Genomic DNA, 23,451 nt, shown 5'->3' on the forward strand with positions numbered 1-23,451 from the left:
TGGTGGAGCTGCTCGCCGAAACGCACACGCACACACACACAGACGCGGTTATACAAACACACACAAATGTACACAGACGCACACACACACACACAGATATACAAACACACATGGATGTGCACACACACACACACACACACACACACACACACACACACACACACAAGGATGTTCACAGACACACACATAGATATACATATACATACATATGCATATATGGTTACAAATAGTCACAAACGCAACCGCACACACACACACAAAAACACACTCACAAACACACACACGCACGCACGCACGCACACACGCACGCACGCAGGGACAAGCCCAGACGCGTACACGCCTACCTTCTCTGTTCAGGCCCCTACACAGCTATCAATCAACTTTCCATTTTGCTTGCTGGCAGCAGATATCCCAAACACTCCTATTAGTGTCCTGACCTCTGACCCTAACCGCTCGAGCCATTCAGCACCACCCCTAGCCCTCACAGTCAACACACAATGCTATTCAATTAGCATCCGCCAGGGTTTCAATAAGGACAACCACACCAACTTTACTGCATGTAGACCGCATGTATGTACACCATATTCTCTTTTGGGGTTGACCGTGAAATGCATTTAAAAAATCTAAATCGAATCTAAAAAATTTAATTAAAAACCTTCACATGGAAAGAAGAACTGGATCAGAACCGGAAAGATCTTAAAATGGCTGAACCTAGTTGGTTATCGGAATGCTCCTGAAAAACATTTATTTATATTGCCGACCATGCGACCAGCTTAGGCTTTAGCTTAACGTTATGGGTCCTTGTCTGTAAGCCTGGGGAGGAGGATATCATGAGATCTGCCTGTACATGTTGGCAGAAGTGAGATAAGGATCTGTATAAAGACTCCTCTTCACCTGATACATTAAGCTTGGAACGATGGGGATGAAGCTAAGGAGGATCTGTGTGTGAGACAGCCTACTGCACAGGGTGTGTGTGTGTGTGTGTGTGTGTGTGTGTGTGTGTGTGTGTGTGTGTGTGTGTGTGTGTGTGTGTGTGTGTGTGTGTGTGTGTGTGCTCACTTGTGCCCTCTATGAGGAGCTCCTGCCCATGGCTGCCCAGCAGGGTGCGAGAGAGGAAGGGAGCGAAGTCCACGAAGATCTCCCTCAGCAGGGGGGCCGACTTCTCCAGAGTATGCTCCAGGCGCTCGGAGATGCTGGAGACGCACACACACATGAACACATACACACACACACGCCACACAAAATGTACACACAAAGAAGAAAACACAAACATAATACTTTAGTTTTTGTGACATAAAACCATTTTTATTTTTTTTATATATATATATAAATATATATATATATATATATATATACATAAAAAATAAATATGTATTTCAATAAAACCTGTGTGTGTGTGTGTGTGTGTGTGTGTGTGTGTGTGTGTGTGTGTGTGTGTGTGTGTGTGTGTGTGTGTGTGTGTGTGTGTGTGTGTGTGAAGATGAATGACCTCATGCTGGGGGTGGTGCTGATGGGGGCGAGGATGGGGACAGATGGCAGGTTGGTGCTGGCTGGAGCCTGGCCTCCTGCTGCAGAGAGACACACTGTTAGTTACACACACACACACAATACAACATACATTACCAGGCAATCACACACTTACCAACAGGCACACTCACTCACAACCGCACCCCACTAGATTACCCCAGCATGGGACACGGTAGCACCATAAATCTGCGTGCCGACGCCTTGGCTATGAAATAATACAGTGGCCCCCATTCAAATGTATAGAAGAGGGGCGATTTATGGTGTAATAGGGCAAGTGTGGTGTAAGTACAGTGTTATTTAATGTGGAGATAGGGATGATTCATACCTCGCGCTATGCTTCTTCCTCTCACATTAGCATGCACAGCTCTCGGGATGAGCTCCAGTTTTAAATGTGTCCCTATTCACCATTGCCCATCACTCAGAAACAATTTATCTCGGTGGTTCTTCAATTGAAATAATTACAGTGTTGTTTTTAAGGAATAATTTAAAATGTGCAGGTAAAATTTGCACAACTGATTTTGTAAAAGCAATATTTCCCCCATTTTGCATATTTAAATTAACAAAAAAACCCGAGGCACATTAAATTTCGTATAGGTCCTCTTGCATATATTTCATGTTGAGTATGTGGATAAATATAAAACAGGTGAAATATTTCTTCAATGGAAACAATTGTTAAATTCATAATTATTCCATTATTCCATAATGGAATAATGACCATCTTCCCCCCCAGCCATTAGGCTAATTTGTTGTTCACACACACCTGTGTTCTCAGATTTCTGATTGAGAAAGCCCTGCCTCACCTCGTAGGTTTTCCTTCCTCCTCCTAACGATAAACTATTTACTCATTATGTCGTTACATACCGATTCACCCCCTGTGGGACGCTTCCTTCTTGAGCGTTTAATTGTTCAACTAAAACGTTCTTTATGACTCTGTACCGGAGACGGAGCTAGTGGCGGCATGAGGCCGCCCGATGGATTGATCAGGCTGTAAATCCACCTCAGTGGGTAACATAAAGAAGGGAATGCCAAGCTGAACAAGAGGGGCTGGGGGGAGGGTTACTCTGGTCCTTCACTCGACTTGTTTTTCCAGCCAGAGCGGTCCCAAACCAGGGATAACTCTGACGGCATGACAACCACTGGAGCACCGCTGTGTTTCTGCTGGTGTGTTTCTGCTGGGGTGTGTGTGTGTTTCTGCTGGGGGGGGGGGGGGGGGGGGGGGGGGGGGGGGGGTGTGTGTGTGTGTGTGTGTGTGTGTGTGTGTGTGTGTGTGTGTGTGTGTGTGTGTGTGTGTGTGTGTGTGTGTGTGTGTGTGTGTGTGTGTGTGTGTGTGTGTGTGTGTGTGTGTGTGTGTGTGTGTGTGTGTGTGTGTGTGTGCGCGCGCGTGTGTGTGTGTGTTAAACAGTTCCATGCTGGTCTACAGAAACCTTTCGTTCTGGAGCTGAAGTAGCTCCTTCAAATGCAGACGAGTAAATTAACTCATCTCCATTAGTCCTCCCACTACCACCACAGCACAGCAGACACGCACCCACGTGCAGACAAACACACAAGCACACACATGCACAGAAACACACACAAAAACCCAAGACCAATACAGACAGCTATACACACTGATACATTCGTTTTGAATGACTACACAACTATAATATGCTAAAACCGATTAAATAAAACCTGACGCTATGTATTTGACACACATAAGCACACGCATGCATACATCATATACACATGTGACCGATTAAGTCATTTTAACTTAACAAAGTTCCAATAGAGTATAGTATAGTAACAACTTTATCTTAGTTTGTACAGTGTGTGTTTGTGTGTGTGCACAGTTCTGCTCACCAGCTGCATCAGCAGAGGTGCTCTGGGTAGTGGATGAAACCACGGCAACGCTGTCGGCGGGCATCCCAGCGGAGGCGCCGGCGGAGGAGGAGGAGGTCGAGGCGGCGGACGATGTGGACGAGGAGCTGGCCTTCTTGGGCGCCACGACCACGCTCCTGGAGGAACACGGGACCCAGATTGGAACACGTATTGATTTCCGTTGTCAACGGTTCCGCTACATCGCTATCGTAAAAAAAAAAGGAATCCGGCTGATGGTGCGAGTTTCGGACTGGAGGGGGAGGCCTCTGAAGAACTGAGTACCCCCGGTTGGAGGAAGACAAACGGAATCAGCGGCACCATTAGAGCGTGGAGTCGTCGATGAGGGCACTGTCCTGACTCGGAATATTTAAAGGAACGGCCACATCCGTCTTCCCTGTGATCGATAGGGGGTCTGCTGCAGTCAGTAATACAGGATAATGTGTCCATCGTTTGACCTGATGCATTACCGCCGCCTGCTATAAAATAAACACAGGCCAGTGGATGGTAGTGATTTTCTAGACGCCTAATGAAACAACACAACGGTATTGGATGGTATTACTTTGGAGGACGAGACCGCTTGATACAGCTTTCTCCCGGAGTACACATCAGTTTGACTTTAGGGCATTTTATTTTCCTCTGTAAATCCAGGGCAATTATAAAAGAAACATGCTTGATTTGATATCCCATTCCAAATGTGTGCAACCTGTCCAAAGTTGTGCTTGGCCTTGTCCTCCACTAGCTTTCCCTCTAAGCCTGTTTATAAACAGCCTGTCTGATACAGCGAGGGCCTGCGGGATGAGGTGCAGTCCACCCGGGGTGCTCTGCGTACAGGCTCTGCTCTGCCCCCTATCTAGCGGCAGGGAAGTGGTGGACGGGGAAGGAGAGCAGCATGTAGATAAGCTGTCGGTTTGGATCGGGGCACTGACAGACCGCTGGCTGCATCAAAGAGAGCCCTGGCCCCCCCTTATCAGTGCTGACACAGGGGGAGCGGGGGCTAATCACCAGCTACTGGGCCCCCGCGCAAACAAACCCAAAGTACAGACTTTTACCTACTGTATAGATGCTCCTGCGTGCATGGGCAAACATGCATGCATGTGTGTGTCTGTGCGTGTGTACATGGAGACAAAAATTATGAAAATGAAAAGAACGCTAAAATGTTGCGTTGGCGGTGTTTCAGGGTTGCATGTGAAATGCCTCAGTGTTTTACATAAACCTCGATACATTGTGCCTGAGCGCACACGCACACACACACACACACACACACACACAGGGGAGATAGTGGAGCCTGGCTGCCTCTAGTGCAGACAGAAAGCTGGCTGGGGAATCAAAGGCGGCTTTCCCTTGATTTAAGATCGCAGATCAAATGTATTAAAAGTTACTGTGGATGTTAAACACTGACAGCTTCTGACCCTTGGATGATGTATAGGCCAGGTATAGACTAACCGCATATACTGTATATATATATACATACGCCTAATGCATCTCGTGGGGTTGTACCGTCAAAAGGAAAGAGATTACAGAGTAGTCATCAGGTTCAAACCCACAAGAGAGGAAGAAGGGGACTGGCGGTTAGGGCGTTTGACTCCCAGCCGAAAGGTTGAGGGTTCAAACCCTAATGTGTGTGTTTACTTCTAAGCATCCTTGAGTAAGACTCCTTTTCCCTACCTAGTCATAAATGGCCTGTATATCTAAAACGCAAACCCCAAGTCGCATTCGATTAAAGTGTTAAGCAACAAAATAGTGAATTGATGAGTGAATTCGACTAGCATCACCCGGACATGATGCAGAGACGGCAGAATCTGGCTCACAGTGGGTGTCCCTAGATAGTGGTGGATGAGAGGATGGTCCCTATCAGAATACTGGGGTGGTGCTGACGTTAGGCACGGCCAGAGCAGGGTGGCGACTGCTGGGGAGAGAGAGTAAGGGGTGGCGTGATTCTGCTTGTTCAATGGTCCCCTAAAGACCAAGCTGGGGCTCTGGTTAGTGTGTGTGTGTGTGTGTGTGTGTGTGTGTGTGTGTGTGTGTGTGTGTGTGTGTGTGTGTGTGTGTGTGTGTGTGTGTGTGTGTGTGTGTGTGTGTGTGTGTGTGTGTGTGTGTGTGTGTGTGTGTGTGTGTGTGTGTGTGTGACAACGTATGCATGTACGTTACGTTTCAAGATCCAAGCTTATTTCACATATGCACATTAATGCCCATGAATTCCAGGCATCCTCACTGACGCGTGTGTGTGTGTACATGCATGTACATGCATACGTGTTTGTGTCTGTGTAAAGGTATGAGGAAACAAATCCATTCGTGTGCGTGTGTGTGTGTGTTTGCTTCCCCATATGTTCCCCCGCTCCGGTCAAGTGAATAATTCAGCAGATCATTAGACACACTTATCCTGAGTGGGACGGCCCAGTCGGTTAATCAGCCATCAGTTGGCCCTGCCCGGCCCACACTCCCCAGCCAGGGCTGGGCTGTGTGGACCTGTGTATGAACTAGAGACAGGGATGCATTATTTAACACGCTTTAACCCACTGCCTTCAGCACAGCCTTGGATTCCAGTAAGCTGTCCTCCGCTTTCGCAGATGAAGGGAGCGGCACGAGGAAGATGTGTGAAGGTGGTTTACGGTCAGCACCATGTGCATCAGTGCATGTGCGTGCGGGCGTGTTTGTGTGTGAGTGAACGTGTGGGAGTGTGTCTCTGTGTGCATGCATGCGTGGATGTCTGTGTAAAATACCTCTGTTCTCTAGAGTGTTAACCTCATGTCTTATTCATGGCGGGGGGGGGGGGGGGGGTGGATGTCGGGGTGGGTGGGTGAGAGGGGGGCTGTCTGTGACCCCGTCTTTGATCTCCCCTTTCACCCTCATTTCATGCGACCCAGCGCGTAAGAATGTACAGAATGATATTTTAACTCCGACCCAATCAACCCAATTACCCCCATACACTCCCCTTGAGCTGGGATTGGACGGTGGTGGCTTGAGTGGGAGGCGCCCCAACCTTGAAGACATCAGTGATTAATGGAGGCTGGGTCTGCGGGTTTCAGGGCCCGGGGACAGAGAGGGGGCCCACTGTGTACCCAGTGTGACCGTGTAAGAGAACCACAGTTAGCCTGGAGCACAAGAGTTGCTTGCGGTCTTCATTCTAAAGCAGTACCTGGTTTGGGAATTTCTTTCTCCATCGTCAACTAATGGGCCTGAAAGAATATTTTGGGATATAAAATCACTATATTGTTGTGATATCTCCTAAAATTGCCATATTCATCTGACAGTTCAAGTCAGCATATTTTTTCCCAACAAATGTAAAAAAGTACTTTCAAATTGTAATAGATTTAAATTAATAAAAGCATCGGGCGGAATCACTAGTGTCTTGTTCCTTTGCAAATACGCAGCGTTCCCGTTGACACCAGGGTCCCCCCCTCTCCTCGACTCATCTCCCATGCACGCACGCAGGGGCCTGCATCCCGGAATGCAAACAGTGACGCTCCATATATACAGCCCCACGTCTAACAAGCACATGTTTTGCTGAAGCACGCAATCTAAATCACCGGCTTGTACAATGACACTGTTTAGCTCTGGTTAGTGTCAGCAAATATTTGCAGACTGGCTGTCATAACAGGGGCATCGCTGGGATATAGATGGGGGGGGGGGGGGAGATTCAAGGGGTCTTCGCGTGGATATAAATCAGAGGGGATACTTCACCCTCCTGACCCAGCCCAGTTTTTATCTGGGGGATCCGGGCCTTTTCCATACGTCGGCCTCATAAATCCACCCCACCGCTCTGTCCAGCGGAGAGAGCCCACCTATATATTTTTTTACAGAACATGTTAGGGTGATATGGCAACTCAAGGCATTGACCGGCTATACTAACAGACTCATAGGGGAGGCTTTTGTGATGCTTTTGCCTGTGCCTACACTGTGTACATTTCTCTGGCCTTTATAGGCGGTGCTAGTGATCGCATTGAAGTTAGAGAGGGGCATAGGGTGTAGACAATGTACTCGTACAGGAAGCAAGATGTCCCATCCATAAGACCGATTTTTCTTTCTCCAGGTAAATTACCTGCCCCTTCATCATGACACAGGTCAAGAAAATCCATGCAGAGTACCATTCTCCGTCAAAGTCAGACTTGTAAAGGGACTTAGTAAGCACAATGGCAGTGAATCATTAGATCTTGATTCTCAAGCCCAGGTGCTTCACAGACTGGCTGATCTGGGTATTGAGGCAGCCTGATAGGTGGGTCAGATTCTTCAAATGATCAGCAATTTAGCAAGAGTGTAGCATTTCATCAATGAATCAGAGCCACATATTCCAACTATAGTATTCCATAATCTTCAACAATCTAGACTCCTTGACGTTCTGACCAGGACATGTGTGCTGATCAATATATTTTTAGTTTGGAGTGGTTGGGGGGGGGGGGGGGTTGTTGGGGCTACGTCATCTAGCTGAAGCGTCCGCATCTGTAAGCCGGCTTGTGGGGGTCGAGGACGGCCCCCACACCCGGAGACAGTGAGCGGGGCTGTAAGTGTACGCCCTCCCGCCCCCCCGACAGCCCTCCCTGGTCCTACTGTGCGCCCAGCGCAGAGCGCCGGAGCCAGCCTAATCCCCCCTGATATGGAAGCACCCCGACATCTGACACAGCATTCCTCAGATAAAGACCCGTGATCACAGAGATGCCCCGCAATTCCCAAACGTACGTACGTGTGTGTGTGTGTGTGTGTGTGTGTGTGTGTGTGTGTGTGTGTGTGTGTGTGTGTGTGTGTGTGTGTGTGTGTGTGTGTGTGTGTGTGTGTGTGTGTGTGTGTGTGTGTGTGTGTGCGTGCGTGCGTGCGTGTGCGTATAGAGAACAACTTGGTCAGAGTGTGTCGGAATGAGAGAAGAAGAAAGAGAGAAAGGGGGGTGAGAGGGAGAAAGAGATGGAGAAAGGCTTTCTTCAAGAGGTGAGCACCTTGACATGACAACTCCCTTGTGGAGACCGCTCGCTCACTCTCTCCCTTTCCCCCCATTCTCCGTGTCTACCCCCCATTTGTGAACATCTTCTGTGGAGACAATGCTCTCCAAATGTAAACCAGAAGGGGGTCCCGTCCCGTCTCACCCGGGTCGGTCTGTAGTTAAAGCACATGAACCCCACCCGCCCAAAACGCACCATGACATTCACCCCCCCGCACACCTCCAGAACAAACGCAAATGTATACATCTTTTACTACCAGAGATATACATGGGCAGGCCGAGGGAAAGAAGGGAATAAAACAGCAGAATAATAAAATGAACATATTACATTTTAGGGTGACATGGTGAGAGTTGAAACTGTTCTATATCAGAGTGACATGGTGAGAATTGAAACTGTTCTATATCACAGTGAGTGACATGGTGAGAGTTGAAAATCATAAATATAAATGATAGTTTATATTTGTTGATAGTTCAAGGCTTTAAGTTGAATTAACTCAGCGTGCCCTGAGCTTTACTCAAATTAGCTGCGTTCAATGTTTTCATAACCATCTCACATCCAAAAATCACCTCTACTACTACTCTATCTCAAGAGCTACACATCCATAAACTGATATAAAGTGGGTTACATATGGGTAAAAGCACAAAGTATTAAAAGCCTCCTACTGACCTATCAAAGGAGCGGAAGGAGCGGGACGGGTCTCTGGAGGCGTCGCCCAGCGCGCCCAGGAAGGCCGGCGGGAGGAGCCCCGAGTCCACCACCACGTCCTCGTGGGGCGCGCTCACCAGGCTGCGCAGGATGTCCTTGACGTTCTTGCCCTTGGCGTCAGCGGGAGGGGGCCGCACCTCGGAGGACAGTGTGGACAGGGCCTCCGAGATGGCGTCCGGCCCGCCGCCGACGGTGGTGGTGGTGGTGGTGGCGCCGGCGCCCGGGGGGGCGGCCGCGTCGGCGGAGGCACGGTCATCGCTGATGCCCGAGTCGCAGCGCTGGATAGGAACGCCGTTCTCCAGCTCCAGCCCGCCGTGGACGCCGCCGCTGTCTACGAGCGGGAATATCGACGAGGGCGGTGTTATGAAATTGGTGTGCGCAGCTCCGGTCAAAAGTGTTATTATCAGTGTATTAAGCAAGACTTTTAGTTTTACGTTTAGGCAGGAGTGCACTTTGTTGAGACGTAATTCATCTTTATCTCTGAGATGTTACACTTTTGCACTTGTAACATTGCGTTCTGACTCCTACTCTGCACTTCGTCCAGTTGGTGTTTCTTTTTTTTTCTTTTACATGTTTCTCGAACATTACTCCAACCTCCCTTGGCTTTGGATCCAAACATCAGTTTAATCCCCAAAATAACTATGCGCTGGAAAACATTTGGTTTCAGACCATATTAATGTCTATAAACAATGGTGATAATCGGGCCCTGGCGTGAAGCCTGGTGTACCTGTGCTCCGGGAAGACTGGGTGCGTGATGGGGTCTTCTTGTGGTTTTGGGGCTCCAGTATGTCGCGGTACTTGGACACCATGAGCACTGAGATGAAGTAGACCACGGCCAGAGCCAGGAACTGGGCCTGCTTACTGTCCTCCTTGGGACAAGACAACAACCAAACAACTCTATGACCCAAACCCTGTTAGGGGAACTGCTCTGGCGACCCCAAGAATCACACACACACAGACGGAGAGAGACAGAGACATAGACAGAGACATACAGACAGAGAGAGAGAGAAAGAGAGAGTGCGAGAGAGACAGAGCTAGAGACAGAAATACTGACAGAGTGAGACACAGAGAGAAACAGACAGAGATAGAGGTAGACTCCTGCATGCTCTATAATGACATGCTTTAGAGATCTGCTAAGTAACTTGGGCTGTACTTAATGATCAGGTTTCTGTGTGTTTGCATGCATGTGTTTATAAAGGTGTGTGTTTATACGAGTCATTTGGATTTTTTTGCTTGTGCGTGTGTGCGTGTGTGTTAACTCACGATATCTCGGAAGACAACAGCCCTCAGTCGGTTGATGTCCATGTCCTGCAGCAGCCGGTCCATGTCACTGATGGGAGAAACTCCCCCGGTAACCACGTCAACGGGACTCTGGAAGACACCAGCATGCAGTTCAATGCACAGTATGGGAGAACACAACTATACAGAAGACAGATGGGAAAGACTAATTAGATTGGTGAGGACTATACAGGGGCATCATGTTGTACTGGTGGGGGTGTTCAACGCCCAGCCAAAAGTTGTAGGTTTTGATACCCAACGTCCGCAATCTTCCTGGAGGCAGCCTTGAGCAAGATGGATGTTACGAGTCCATCCTAAGGCTGATATGCATAATTACTAAACTAAACTAAGAGACACAGGACATTTGGAGCTGGTGACTGGTCTTTCCACACTGGCCTTGATACACTAGCTGCCACCAGCCGCAACACTCAACGCACCTACCCACAACCAACTAGCTAATTAAGCCTCACTGGAACAGGGAAAACAACAAGACAACAGAACAGGGGAGTGCACTGACAAATCATGTTAATGCAGAACAGAAACAGAAACACGACCATAGGCCCTACCATGCCTGAACCTGTGATTTTGGGATGAAAGTATCTGCTAAATTAATAAAAACTCGATTGATGATTTTCAACAATCCAGAGGGATTTCTTTGTCAACTCAGACTCAATACACAGAAATGAATAGACAAATGACAAGCATTTCTATGCACAAAGGAATGCAAGGGAAACAATTCAAATTCAAAGAAAACCACACTTCCAGAGTGATCATCATTATCAATCAATGTGCACTTCAGGCTGAATGGTACAGTTCCAAGATTTAGGGATGTTATCCCTCCGGGGAGCTGGTCCTTAACATAATGGCTCTTAATATAGAGCCACTGCATTATAAATGAGCGTTTTACTCACACCAGTTTCTGGAAAGCCAAACACGACTTTACTGGAAGTCGGCGTATCAGATCTATTGAGCTCACAGCAGAAAGGGCATCGGCAGGGTGAAACAAATAGCGGCCGATGTGGTAACACAAGAAGATGTGATCTAACGCAACAACCGTTTGCAGATCGGCCCGTTTGGGTCGCCGGCCGCCAAAGGTCACGGCTCCATCTGGTTTACCAGCAGGGAGGAGGAGGAAGAAACTCGGGAGGAGTGTTTGGACTCACTCCAGGCTATTTATAACTTGTGCCTGACCAGACAGGAATGTTAGTTTCACTTTCTCTTTGGGGGGCTCCGAGGTAAGGAACAGGCGTTCGCTGAGCCAGAGAGGGTTTGCTGAAGTTCAGTTGAACTTCGTAAGCACAGATCTCCTATGAGTCCCTGTAGCATTGGCGGGCCTGATGTGAATAGCTCATCCTAACCTCAGATGACCGAACACAAACTTTGTTTGCGCAAATACACAAACTATTCTGAAGGGAGAAGGGCTTTTTGCTTCTTGTACAATATTTAGTCATCTTAAACCAAATGTATTAATTTCATTGACCATTTGATTCATGTGTGTGTTTGTGAGCGGAGGGTAGGGTTGGAGGGGCAGTGGGGGGGTTGGGGGTCTCTACCACCACTTGCCTGTGCAGCCATGGACCCGGTGCCGGGTGCGGTGGCGTGGGAGCGGCCCATGGAGTCCGATCCGGGCTGGAAGTGCTGTTGACACTCCAGACAGTTCCTCACGGCCATGGCACACACTAGACAGGGGGGGGGGAGAGAGATGTTATGGCTTATGTGACATCACGTAAAACAAAGATTAACTGGGTTATCGGAATAACAGATCCAGCCTCATGGCTGAATCCCCACGAGGAATGCCAATGCCAGGAAATGCATCCAAAAAACACAGAAAGATCTAGCTCTCCTGATGTGTGGTGAAACTCCAGCAAATGTTTCTGACTATGTTTATTAGAGGCTTGGGTTAAGTGTGGTTTATAAACATTTTGATATGTTGGGGTGGGGGGTAGTCCACAGTTTTTCCTCTGCACTTTTTTTAGCATCAGCAGCACCTCAACAGAGATGTTATGCATTACATGACAAACAAGGACTTACAGGCCCATGTTGAAAAAAAAAAAACAGCAACACAGCAAATACATCAGACAAAAAATAACACAATGGGGCTCAAGTCCAAATAAATAAAGGAACAGATGGAGCAATAACAATAACTGTAAAACCATACATGGTGAAAAATCTGATCTGTAGCGCAAGGTTGGACAGAACAAGCGAGTGAGCGAGCGAGAGGGTGAGCGTGGAAGAGTGAGCGAGAGAGCGAGCGGGGAAGGACTGGGGTGAGACAAGGTCGCCGCTACGGCCAAGCCCTGGCAGCAACGCTCACTCTTCCCTGCTCCACCTCTCCTCCTCAAGGTCACCGTGGCAACGCCCCTGTATCACACCTTCCACACCACCATCACGCTCCCTTAACAAATGATGCTCCAGGAGGAGGAGGGAGGTGCGGCTAACAAACTACCTCCGTACCGGTGGAGGAGGTTCACAAGCTAAAACCGGAACATTTACCATTTCTAATCTTACATATTGCTTTTTTTCCCCTCTCTCTCTCTCTCTCTCTCTCTCTCTCTCTCTCTCTCTCTCTCTCTCTCTCTCTCTCTCTCTCTCTCTCTCTTTCAAGACACTCTTGCACTCTCTCTCTCTCTCTCTCTCTCTCTCTCTCTCTCTCTCTCTCTCTCTCTCTCTCTCTCTCTCTCTCTCTCTCTCTCTCTCTCTCTCTCTCTCTCTCTCTCTCTCTCTCTCTCTCTCTCTCTCTCTCTCTCTCTCTCTCTCTCTCTCTCCTGCTCTGTACTTGACAACTGACAAATGTTGACTCCAAAGCCGTTTAGATTACACAGGGAATTATTCCATCCTGAAATGGCCTCTCTTTTTCCATTAGGGCTGCTCGTTCATACAACCATTTATAAAGAAAAAGACCGGGGAGAAAAAAAAAAAGACACGAAAAAAGTGGAAGAAAATGAAAGAGTACGGCAGGCAGGAGAGAGGAGGAGGAAAGGAGACCGAGGATAAACCTTGTTACAGCCTTACAAAATCAGATTAGGCGGCAGCGACGGCGAGAGCATACCTCATCAAATATTCATTTCATAACGCCGGCGCGCTAAGAGCAGCCTCTGCCGCTCACGCAGCCACGCTCCCCAACACCAAGGTAGCGCCCAGCAGGCAGCACCGTTTGCTGCACCGAGCGGCACGCCGTACGCACACGCTTGTGTTTGTCTTGTTTGTTCTTCGTGGCATTGTATACAATATACAACACGGGAAGAAACAACACGGAGGAGGAGGGATCTATTTAGCATCCGGTGCAGGATGTTTAACCCCCCGTGTGAATAACAGAGGTACAGATCGCGGCGGTGCAGGGAGTGTGGACTCCCCGCAAAACAGAAAAAAGGATGAATAATGTAAAGTATTTCAAATCTTTTATTCAGCTGGAGCTAGGGCTTGGCTCTTGAAGCTGTCAGAGGAGACCTTAATAGCCTGCACCAGAAGGCAGGCAGGCAGGCAGGCTGTGGCCCCCAGGCTACTGGGGGCTGTGCGGTGTGCAGCCAAGGCCATTATGAAGAACGCACTACATCATGATAGCAGCCATTTTAGAGTGTTGCCATGCAGCGGGGTTATAATAACAAGATAAGGGGGGAGTACTGATACGAGCACAGAGGGGGAATGGGGAGGGGGGGGGGAGTGAGGGAGAGAGAGCGAGAGTGAGGGACAGAGGGATTGGGAGAGTGAAGGGGAGGGGGGGGGGGGAGCGAGAGAGAGAGAGGGGGAGAGGAATGGAGGGGGGAGAGCGAGGAAGGGAAGGAAAGGGAGTGGAGAGATAAATGGGGGGGGGGGGAGAAAGTGAGATGGAGAAAGGCAAAGAGAGGGAAAGAGAGAGTAAAATAAAAGAGGGGAGAAAGGAAAAGAGATAGAAACAAAGGGGCAGTGAGAGTGTGTAAGCAAGCAAAAGATAGGAGGAGTGATGACAGAAGATGAGGCAGGGAAGAGAGAGCCAGCGAGAGAGAGAGAGAGAGAGCGTGAAACATGAGTAAGAGACGACAGAGTAGGTGGGGTGAAGAGGGCTAAAGAGAGCCATGACCGGGGCGGGCCCCGGAGCCAAAGTGTGTGCAGCCAGATATATAGAGGATCGATGGACACGGGGAGAGAGGGGAGTGGGTAAGAGGAGGAGATAAGGGCAGGGCACGGAGTGCGGGTAGAGAGCAGTAAACCAGCTGAACGGAGCGAAAACAACCCTGTGTCGGAGCGGGCGGTGGCGGAACAGAGCGGGTGGGAGAATATTGATCGGCTTGAGAATCGCGGCCCTCAGTCTTCCCAATACCGCATCGACTCCCAACACAACAATATCAATATTTAATTTATCGGGAGCGTACCGTCCGCTCGCTGCACGGACGTTCGTTTGCTGTCCACAAACAACATATTGGATTCCCTTTGGTTCGTTTTGTGCCACATTAATTCAATGATGTGTTGTGTGAAAATCACTACAAAATACAATGCACACAAAAGAAACCTCAGCAATAGATGTATTTTATATGTTTTCTTTTATATTATTAGATAGACAAGGACACTATGTTGATTATCCTTATTATTATTGTAAACGGAACCTATTCTTTAGCCGACTCATTGGATGTGAACGCATGAGGCGGTCCTGTTGGATGGAAGGAGGCTGGGTGGGAATATAATAGACTTTAAATCAAAAGAAGCCTGCAGAAAGCAGCCAAACATAATGTCTCCCTGGTTTCCACCACCAAGTCAAATATTTTGTCATATCGGACAACAAGGAACAGGATCGACTATGTAACTAATCCTGCCTACTTAATGCATTTCTATTTTTTTCTACCCGTCAAGAAGGCAGATTCGATTTGTGTTTCAGTTTGAGTCATGCTAATCACATTAAATTCCTTTGGAAAAAAAACTGTAACCACTTGTTTCTCCATGCTTCCGAGAGGAAAAATGAGGGGAAATTCACTAAAAGGTCCTAAGATAAGTTATGGTTGAAGACTGCTGCACTGTGTTTCTAAAATATGATCTGGTCAAATTCATGCCGAATCACATAATTAGGACCAACATAGAACTTGTGATTAAAAGGAAAAAAGGCAGCGTCTAGGACAGACAGGCAATGGAATGGAGAGACAGAAAGACAGACTTGATGGTGGAGAGAGGCAGACCGTGACAAATAGACAAACAGAACGTTGGGAGACAGACAGACAGACAAACCGAAGGACGGAGAGACACAGATAAACAGGAGGACGGAGAGAGACAGACACACAGACTAACAAACAGACTAACAGAAGGACGGAGAGAGAGAGACACAGATAAAGAGGTGGAAGGCGAGAGCCAGCCAGACACACAGACAAACAGGAGGACAGCCGGACAGCTGACCCACCGAGGCGTAGGCACTGGCGCAGGATGCCCCCGGAGGACATGTTCTTCTCCGCCTCGATCTCGTTGAAGTTGAGGGAGCTGGCGAAGATGAGGACGTCCACCAGGTTGACCAGCCGCTGCAGGAAGGTGAGAGAGGCCTCCACCGTCAGGCCCTGCGACGGCTCGATGTTCTCCAGCTCGTGCTGTGGGAGGAGGCAGGAGGGCGGGATGAGCTCACTGGGGTCATGGGGTCAAGTCAGTCACTCGTTCACATTTCAATCGTTCAAATCGGACACTTTCCGTTTGTGCATGTTTTGCTTTGTGTGCTTTATTGGTTATTAAGAACAGAGCGACGTTGTTGCATGTTGTTATGTATTTTTTAGAGCTGTCAGTTAAACGCGTTATTAACGGCGTTAACGCAAACAAAATTTAACGGCGTTAAATTTTTTATCGCGCGATTAACGCAATTATTTTATTTTAAAAAAAAAGAAAGATTTTTTTTATTTATTTTTTTTGGCTCAAAACAAAGAAGCAGTAGCCTGACTGCTATGTTCAAATGACATTTGTCCAAAGCAGTCGTTTAATTGCACTATAGGCTCTTTTTTTGTATCGTCCTGTTTTGATCAGTATATGCCAATGTTGATATCAATAAAAAATCATTTGCACAAGGCAAGCCGATGCACTTCACCATGTTGATAAGAGAATTAAAATGAGAAGAATTATTGGACAAAAAAATCAAGGGATATTTAGCATAGAAAAAGCATTTGCGAGTTAACTATGACATTAATGCGATTAATCACGATTAAATATTTTAAACGCTTGACAGCTCTAGTATTTTTATGTGAGCACTGCAAGGGAAAATTTCTGTCATTTTTGCTGGGAAGTATTACATTTTTTCCTTGAATCTACGTGGAAAATGTAAAAAGAGGAAAGAAAATAACACAAGTGATTCCAAGCAAAAGGTGGACTATATTCAAGATGATACCGCCTCTCTTCCAATCTAAAGCGCTCTCAAGCCACTTCAGACATACATAGGTTGTACTCGGCTATAAATTTGATTGAGATCCACCATATAGGTGAAGCCTAACTGGGTTATGGTGAAATTGAACCTAAATTGCCCGGGTCTTCCCAGACAGGCCACCGAAGCGAGTGGGAGAGTATCGACCCAAGAGGAGGAATCATGTTACATCAGATCTACAGTCACTGAGGTCAGAGCCCACAAAACAGAGCTAATCGTGTTAGCGAGCGGCTAACTGTAGTGTAATGTGATTGGGAAAAGGTCAATGGTGGATGGATGACCCCCCCTGACCTGGCTGTCGCAGACAGAGCAATGATGCTCGCCTACACATCGACACACACACACATACACACACATGCAGAGACAGACAAAGGCTCTGATGCATATGCATAAACAAATACACAGACACACACAGGCAAACAGATTCACATCCATAAACAAATACAAAGATACACAAACACATGCCAACAGACGCACACACACACACACACACACAGGGGCTCACCGAGGAGGAGGTAGCAGCAGAGAGCAGTGGCAGGATGCCTCCACAGGCCATCACCAGGTTGTCCACCACCTGGGAGATGAGGTGCACCGTGTTGTGGACAAACACCACGTTCTCACTGCTGTTCACAAAGTCCAGCACTGTCTTGGTGGAGTGGCTGCAAGGAGGCGGGAGACAAAGAGAAGGAGGTGAAAACTAGAAAGAGAACCACCTTATGAAGTTATATTTAAAATGGGATGAACATGCATGTTTTAAAGCAGACACTTTTTTATTCTATTTAAAACTTATATCAGGGCACAATGAAAGCATAACATCTAAATTGGAATAGCTACAGAAAGCGCTGCACAACCTAGTTCCTGTAACATTGAACACCAACTAAAGAGTGCGGAGGAATCAGAAGGATGCGGTGGCTGGATTCCTTTAGTGGGAGTGCATTGATGAACGATAGCACGATTAGTAGTAGTAGTAGTAGACTGTGACCCGTTCCTGTGTTCCGGGGAGAGGTGGGTCCTCCCAATGAAATGGTCCCTACCTCCTCCACATCTGGACGTCCGTCTCGATGGAGAACAGCAGGTCTGTTAGGAGACGCTGGTGCATCTGGGACCAGCGGAACTCCGGGATGCGGAACATGGTGGAGCGAGGACCGGAGGAGGAGGAGGAGGAGGCGGTGGCGGGGTCCCGGGCCGGCGCAGGACCTCCCGCGGAGACCGACGCACTCGAGCCGCTGGGCTCCTAGGACGGAGACACATAGGTCTGGATGAGGGATACGTAGTGACAAAGACTGGAGGTGCTGCTCAGCATTAATTACGTGCATTATACTTCAACAGGAGTAATGAACCTATGCCCAGTCTACCTGTCGGCTTCCCAGAGCAAGATGTCTAACCCCTGAACCTAACCATGAACAACCTGTGTGTAAAAATGACTAAAGACACAACAAGAAACTACTTCACTACATTAAAGATGTAAGAAGGTGGCCTACGCTTGCAGAGGTCTCCTTCAGCTCCAGCCTCTCGGTGTCTAAGGCCACGTTGGACACGTCCAGCCGGGCGATCTTGATCTCTTTGGTGGGGGCGGCCGGCTCGGCGGCCTTCTGTGTGTTGGTGCTAGGGGGCGCCGTGCTTGACGCAGAGGCCTCTGCTTGGGCTACTTCTTCTTTGGTGGTGGCTGCGGCGCTCTGGGGATCCGCAGGGATGGGAGTGGCCATGGCCGAGGACTCCTGAGCCGAAGGGGGCGCCTCGGAGTCCGAGGATTGTGGGTCGGTTGGGGGGGCATCAGGCACGGGAGCGTCAGCCTCTTCGGTCTTCAAACCTTCACTCTGGGGGTCCGAAACTGTCTCCTCGTTCTTCTCACTCTCACTTTCTCTCGCCGTTGCTTTCTCCTCCTCCTCCTCCTTCTTCTCTTCCTCAATCCCCGTCTTATCAGCATCGACTTCTTCTTCTACTTCTACTTCCTTTTTTCCCGCCTTCGTGTCCTCACCCGAGGACGGCTCCAGGCTGTCGACAGCATCGCTGGGGTCTTCGTTGGAGACGGAGGCTCCATCTCCGCCTTCAACCGCCTCCACGGTGCTGGCCTCCACAGCCTCCTGGTTATCCTTAGCGTCGGGCTCTGACGAGACCCCCTCAGGAACATTCAGGGAATCCTCCGGCACGCTTTCTCTGGGCTTGTCGCCGTCGCTCTGAGGTATCTGTGTGTCTTCAGTGTCGGTGCTGTCAGTAGTGTTTTTGACCGTTTGCGTCAGGGCGACGCCCACCTCCGCAGGGCTCGACGCCAAGGCGCTCGCCACTTCAGTCGGCGAGGCCGAGGCGCTTTGTGAATCGTCGCCATCAGGCGTTTCAGAGCGTGCTTCGGTTTTGGGCTCCTCCAGTTGGGCCTCAACGCCGGCATCTCCAGCTGCTTTGGTCTCTTCGTCGCTGGGAGACGGCGGGTCTTCCTCTCCCTCTAGCCCAGCCAGAATGTTCGACACGCCGACGGCTGCAGGCCCACTCTCTCCGGCGCCCTCTGTTGGGCTGGAGGAGAGGTTGGGAGTGGACGTGGAATCGGGCGTGCTCTGATCGTGGACCCCCTCGTCCACGGTGAGTTCTATGACGGTGGAGGGGGCCGTTTCCTCGGTGGAGGTCTCTGCGTCGTGGCTGGCGGCGGAGACGGTGCGGATGGCAGCGCTGGGAGCCAAGGACTCCTGCTGCTGGTACTGGGTGAACATGCGGGCGAGGTGGTGCTTGTGCTGCTCAAAGGACACCTGGGGAAACGCATAAGGAAGACACGCATGAGGTTGTGTTAAGCATCCACTGCATTCATGGCAAGAGCCATGGCGAGCTGTCTACCTGACTGGGTACCAGGCATACATTTTGTAATGAAGCTCTACAAACACTAACGAACAAAACAATTTCAACACGGTTGTTTTATCCAATGACAAAGAGCAGAAGACAAAAACACTTATTTAGACAGCAACGCCATAAAATTAGATATATTAGGGAGGTCAACATCAGGGTAGGTATGTTCCACATTTTCAATGTCTAGTTTGACAATTTGAACCCTCTCATCCAATCCTCTTAGTTTGAACCCATTTTTTTTTTCTTCTCATTACCTTAAGAAACCTTGGCCCATTACCTTCTTTCAGTCAGCCTGCCATCAGATATGGCTTAACTAGACTGCTAGTCCATACGGACAACAGTCTGACGTGGCAGTTGAGGAAGAGCCCGTCCATGTAACCAATCATAGATTAGCAGTAGATACTGCTTTGAAAGAGTGTGTGTGTGTGTGTGTGTGTGTGTGTGTGTGTGTGCGCGTGTGCGTGTGCGTGTGCGCAAGCGGGTGTGCATGTGCATGCGGGTGTGTGTGAGCACAGTGCGTGTCCAGTATTGGCAAATCCTCCCACGCCTAATTTAAAACCCTGCATTAATCACTGGGCTTTGTAGGACAGAAAGTCAAAGAGCAGTCGGTGGTGGAGGGAAGGGCAGGGTGAAACCAGAGCCACACCGCAGCCATTTTAACCTGAGGCTGTTTGGATGGAATGAGGGGGGGGGGGGGGGGGGAGGGAGAGAGAGGAAGAGAAAGAGAAAGAGAAAGACAAAAAATGGCGACAGGAAGAGCACGGGAGAAAAATAAACGGGGAAAACAGAGATCAAAAAGGGAGAGAAACACAGATGTTGAAGAGAGCGAGCGAGTTAATGAGGTTGGAAGAAAGGAAAGGGTGGGGGGAGGAGGGGGAGGAGAAAGTAGCTGATTATTTGTAATTAATTAGTCGTTATTGTTCTAAATTAGTCTGCTACACGGCCGCTCATTAATCTTGCGCCGGGCGGAGCAGTGATTGGTAATCCATAACTCTTTTCTCTGAGTGCAGAGCCTGTTCTAAATGCATCGATAGCATCTCTCATTCTATTTCTGTCGCTCTCTCCCAAACCCCCCCCCCCCCCCCCCCCCCCCCCCCCTCACCCCATCTCCCCATCTCCCATTCCCCTCCCTCTCAATTCCTCTGTCCTCTCCCTCTCTCTGCCTCTGTCTGTGATGTCTTCTACCCCATTAGTTTCAGCTTAATTTGACATTTAGCATTTATTGCAATTAAAAGGACGCATGGAGAGTGCACTCCCATGGAAACGATGCCTGAGCCTAGTGCCTTAGTGGAGAATATACCCACCCCCCCCAACATGGATCTGATGGTGGGGTGGGGTATGCTTGGGGGGGGGGCGGGGTGGGGGGGTGATGGTGGGTTGGGGTTGGAGTCCCTACATTAAGATGATGTATGTTGGCTTTAAACAGGGCTGCGCAAGCAGATCCAGTTACCATTAGACGGAGGCAGCGAGCGTTCTCTGTGGTTAGCGGAGCCGCAGCGCATAGCGACTGCCTTGGGTGGGCCTGACATCAGCGCTGATCTAATCTAAAGTTCTGTGCCCCCCCCCCCCCCCCCGCCTCCCGCCAGACCTCGTGGGGGTACGGAGGAGAAGAAATGTTATGGTAATGTAGGAAAACACGGTGGGCTTTTCTAATGTGACAGGTAACATGGTATTACAGTGAAAGCAAACAGCGACGCCACATCACAGGGAGAGCGGCCCGTAATGGCAGAGCAGGATCACAGAGGAGAGCGAAACGGCGTGCAACAGAAAGGGACATCCGTTACGGAGCCATTAGAGCCCGGTACAGGCGTTCAGCCCTCGGCTCCTGGGAGCCCAGGACATTGAGTCGGGGTCCGGGAACTACAGATACCGAGTCCGTATCAAAGAATGACAGAGGATTAGTCTCAATCGGAAAACTAAAGGAGCTCGTCCCAAAATATGGTGTTTTTAAGGTTGATTTTATGAGGGATGGATGGATGGATGGATTCTGCCGGTCGCGTGTAGAGAGACACACAGAGAGAGTTAGCCCGCCTAAGCTCTGGTCCAGGGAGACCTCCACAGTAGGAGTCACAGCGGAGACCAGATTTAGATCAATAGATAGAACGAGACCGCAAAACAAAGGGGATATCAGGGGGGCCGTGAGTCTCTAATCGGATTAGCCAAATGCAATTCCTCCTCCCACAAGGAAAGGGAAAGAAAAACATTGCCGTCGTCTGCTGGTGATACTGAATGGTGTGTTCATTTATATTCTCTCCATTACGTCTTCTTAGTTACCTTTTATTATGTTGATTTCTCTCTGGTCAATTGACAGAATAATTGCTATTTGGTTTGTTTGGTCTCTATAGAATAAACTGAATCCATTGCAATCTTAATCTAGACAGCTGATAAAAATGTAAATAAACGGGATATAGATCCAAGATTAAAACTAAAAAAGGGTTTACTTTTAATTATTTATCCCTGAATATGCAAATTAATATATTCCACACTATTTCAAAACGTGAAACCCCAAAACACCAATTCAACTCTCAGTGAGACAGTAATGTTGAGTAAGTTGTTGCCGAGCAGAAGCGTATTGACCAGTTCACCAGACAATACCAGTCGATCTGGTCTTGTCCATACTGTCCATGTTCTCAATTCCCCTTCTTTTGTCCATGTTTCAATACACAGCTACAGTGTCTTCAAACCTCTGAACCACAGGTTTTTGTTTACATAGGATAAAAGTCTCTGCAAAAAATAAATCAGATGGAAAATAGCGCTTATCAATCATAAAACTGATTAATAGACGATGCTACATAAGAGCACCACTTCAATGGGTTCACTAATGCATGTGATGGGTAGTGTTCATTAGAATCTGCTGTCTCAGGGAAGCTTAAGGGCACAGGCTCCTCCACAGCTTCCACTGTTGGGCCGTGTTAGACATGTGCTCTGTGGGGTTCACCTGGGCCGGGGGCACCTCGAGGAGGTGAGGCCTCTGAAGGCTGCCAACTCAGCACACACACAGACATCTGTCCACTACACGGGCCAGCTGACCAATCACATTGTGGAGGGCAGTACACTTCGTGCATCAAATGTTACTTTGAGTAATACTGTAGAACTATACTATACAAATACAGACACTGAAACAACTGGATCTCTTTACCAATGACAGGGGATACCCCCACCTTCATCCTCTCTCAGACACGCACGCACCCGCTCAGACGCGCGCACACGCACCCGCTCAGAGTCGCACGCGCCCGCTCAGACGCGCGCACACGCACCCGCTCAGACGCGCGCACACGCACCCGCTCAGACGCGCGCACACGCACCCGCTCAGACGCGCACACACACACACACACACACACACACACACACACACACACACACACACACACACACACACACACACACACACACACACACACACACACACACACACACACACACACAAACTAAAGAGAATGGTTGATAATTTAACAAATTGTATTAACTTCTATTTTCTTAGCTGGATGTATTGTTTTACTTAGTTTGGCTGTATTTTTTGTTTTTATCAACCCTTACTATGATTAATTGTATCATTTAAATGCTATATTATATTCCAATTCAAGCAGTTTTAAAAATGCTATATAAATAATGCATATGTGCAATAAACTTGACTTTTCCAACCCAATGCCAAGACACATTTTTTATGCACCCATTCAGCAACATGACGGTACAAAGACAACAAAATCAAAGATGATGAAAGAGTTAGACTTAGGGAAAACTTTGTCTTTGATAATAACGCGGCCACGCTGGTACAGGGTGAACCTACTTGCTCACTCTAATACTATGTTAACTGAAAACAGGCTGGAACCTGGATGGGTCTTTTATTTACTTATTAAGGGGACGGATTACTAAGGACATGATGAAATTAGATTCACTGGAAACCTCGACTTACAAATTTGATTTGTAACGATGCATTTTCTGGACACGGTGCAAAAAGAAAAAGATTTC

At 48.5% G+C, this 23,451-nt stretch overlaps 1 protein-coding gene across 5 annotated transcripts in view; it reads right to left on the reverse strand.

Annotated features, from left to right (window-relative positions):
• lrba (LPS responsive beige-like anchor protein) overlaps positions 1-23,451 on the reverse strand; it is a 186,004-nt gene that overhangs the window by 118,444 nt on the left and 44,109 nt on the right. For 4 of the 5 annotated variants that reach the window (XM_056586362.1, XM_056586366.1, XM_056586363.1 and 1 more), the window contains exons 22-32: positions 18,132-19,388; positions 17,685-17,884; positions 17,156-17,309; positions 15,655-15,835; positions 11,856-11,971; positions 10,278-10,385; positions 9,742-9,883; positions 8,976-9,345; positions 3,364-3,518; positions 1,490-1,568; positions 1,060-1,193 (exon numbers count right to left, since the gene is read on the reverse strand). In XM_056586362.1, coding sequence (XP_056442337.1) covers positions 1,060-1,193; positions 1,490-1,568; positions 3,364-3,518; positions 8,976-9,345; positions 9,742-9,883; positions 10,278-10,385; positions 11,856-11,971; positions 15,655-15,835; positions 17,156-17,309; positions 17,685-17,884; positions 18,132-19,388 — 2,896 coding nt within the window. The remainder of the gene's footprint in view (positions 1-1,059; positions 1,194-1,489; positions 1,569-3,363; positions 3,519-8,975; positions 9,346-9,741; positions 9,884-10,277; positions 10,386-11,855; positions 11,972-15,654; positions 15,836-17,155; positions 17,310-17,684; positions 17,885-18,131; positions 19,389-23,451) is intronic. The other variant, XM_056586364.1, reaches the window with a different exon arrangement.

This window comes from Gadus chalcogrammus, chromosome 3 (genome assembly GCF_026213295.1).
Source record: "Gadus chalcogrammus isolate NIFS_2021 chromosome 3, NIFS_Gcha_1.0, whole genome shotgun sequence".
NCBI lineage: Eukaryota > Metazoa > Chordata > Actinopteri > Gadiformes > Gadidae > Gadus > Gadus chalcogrammus.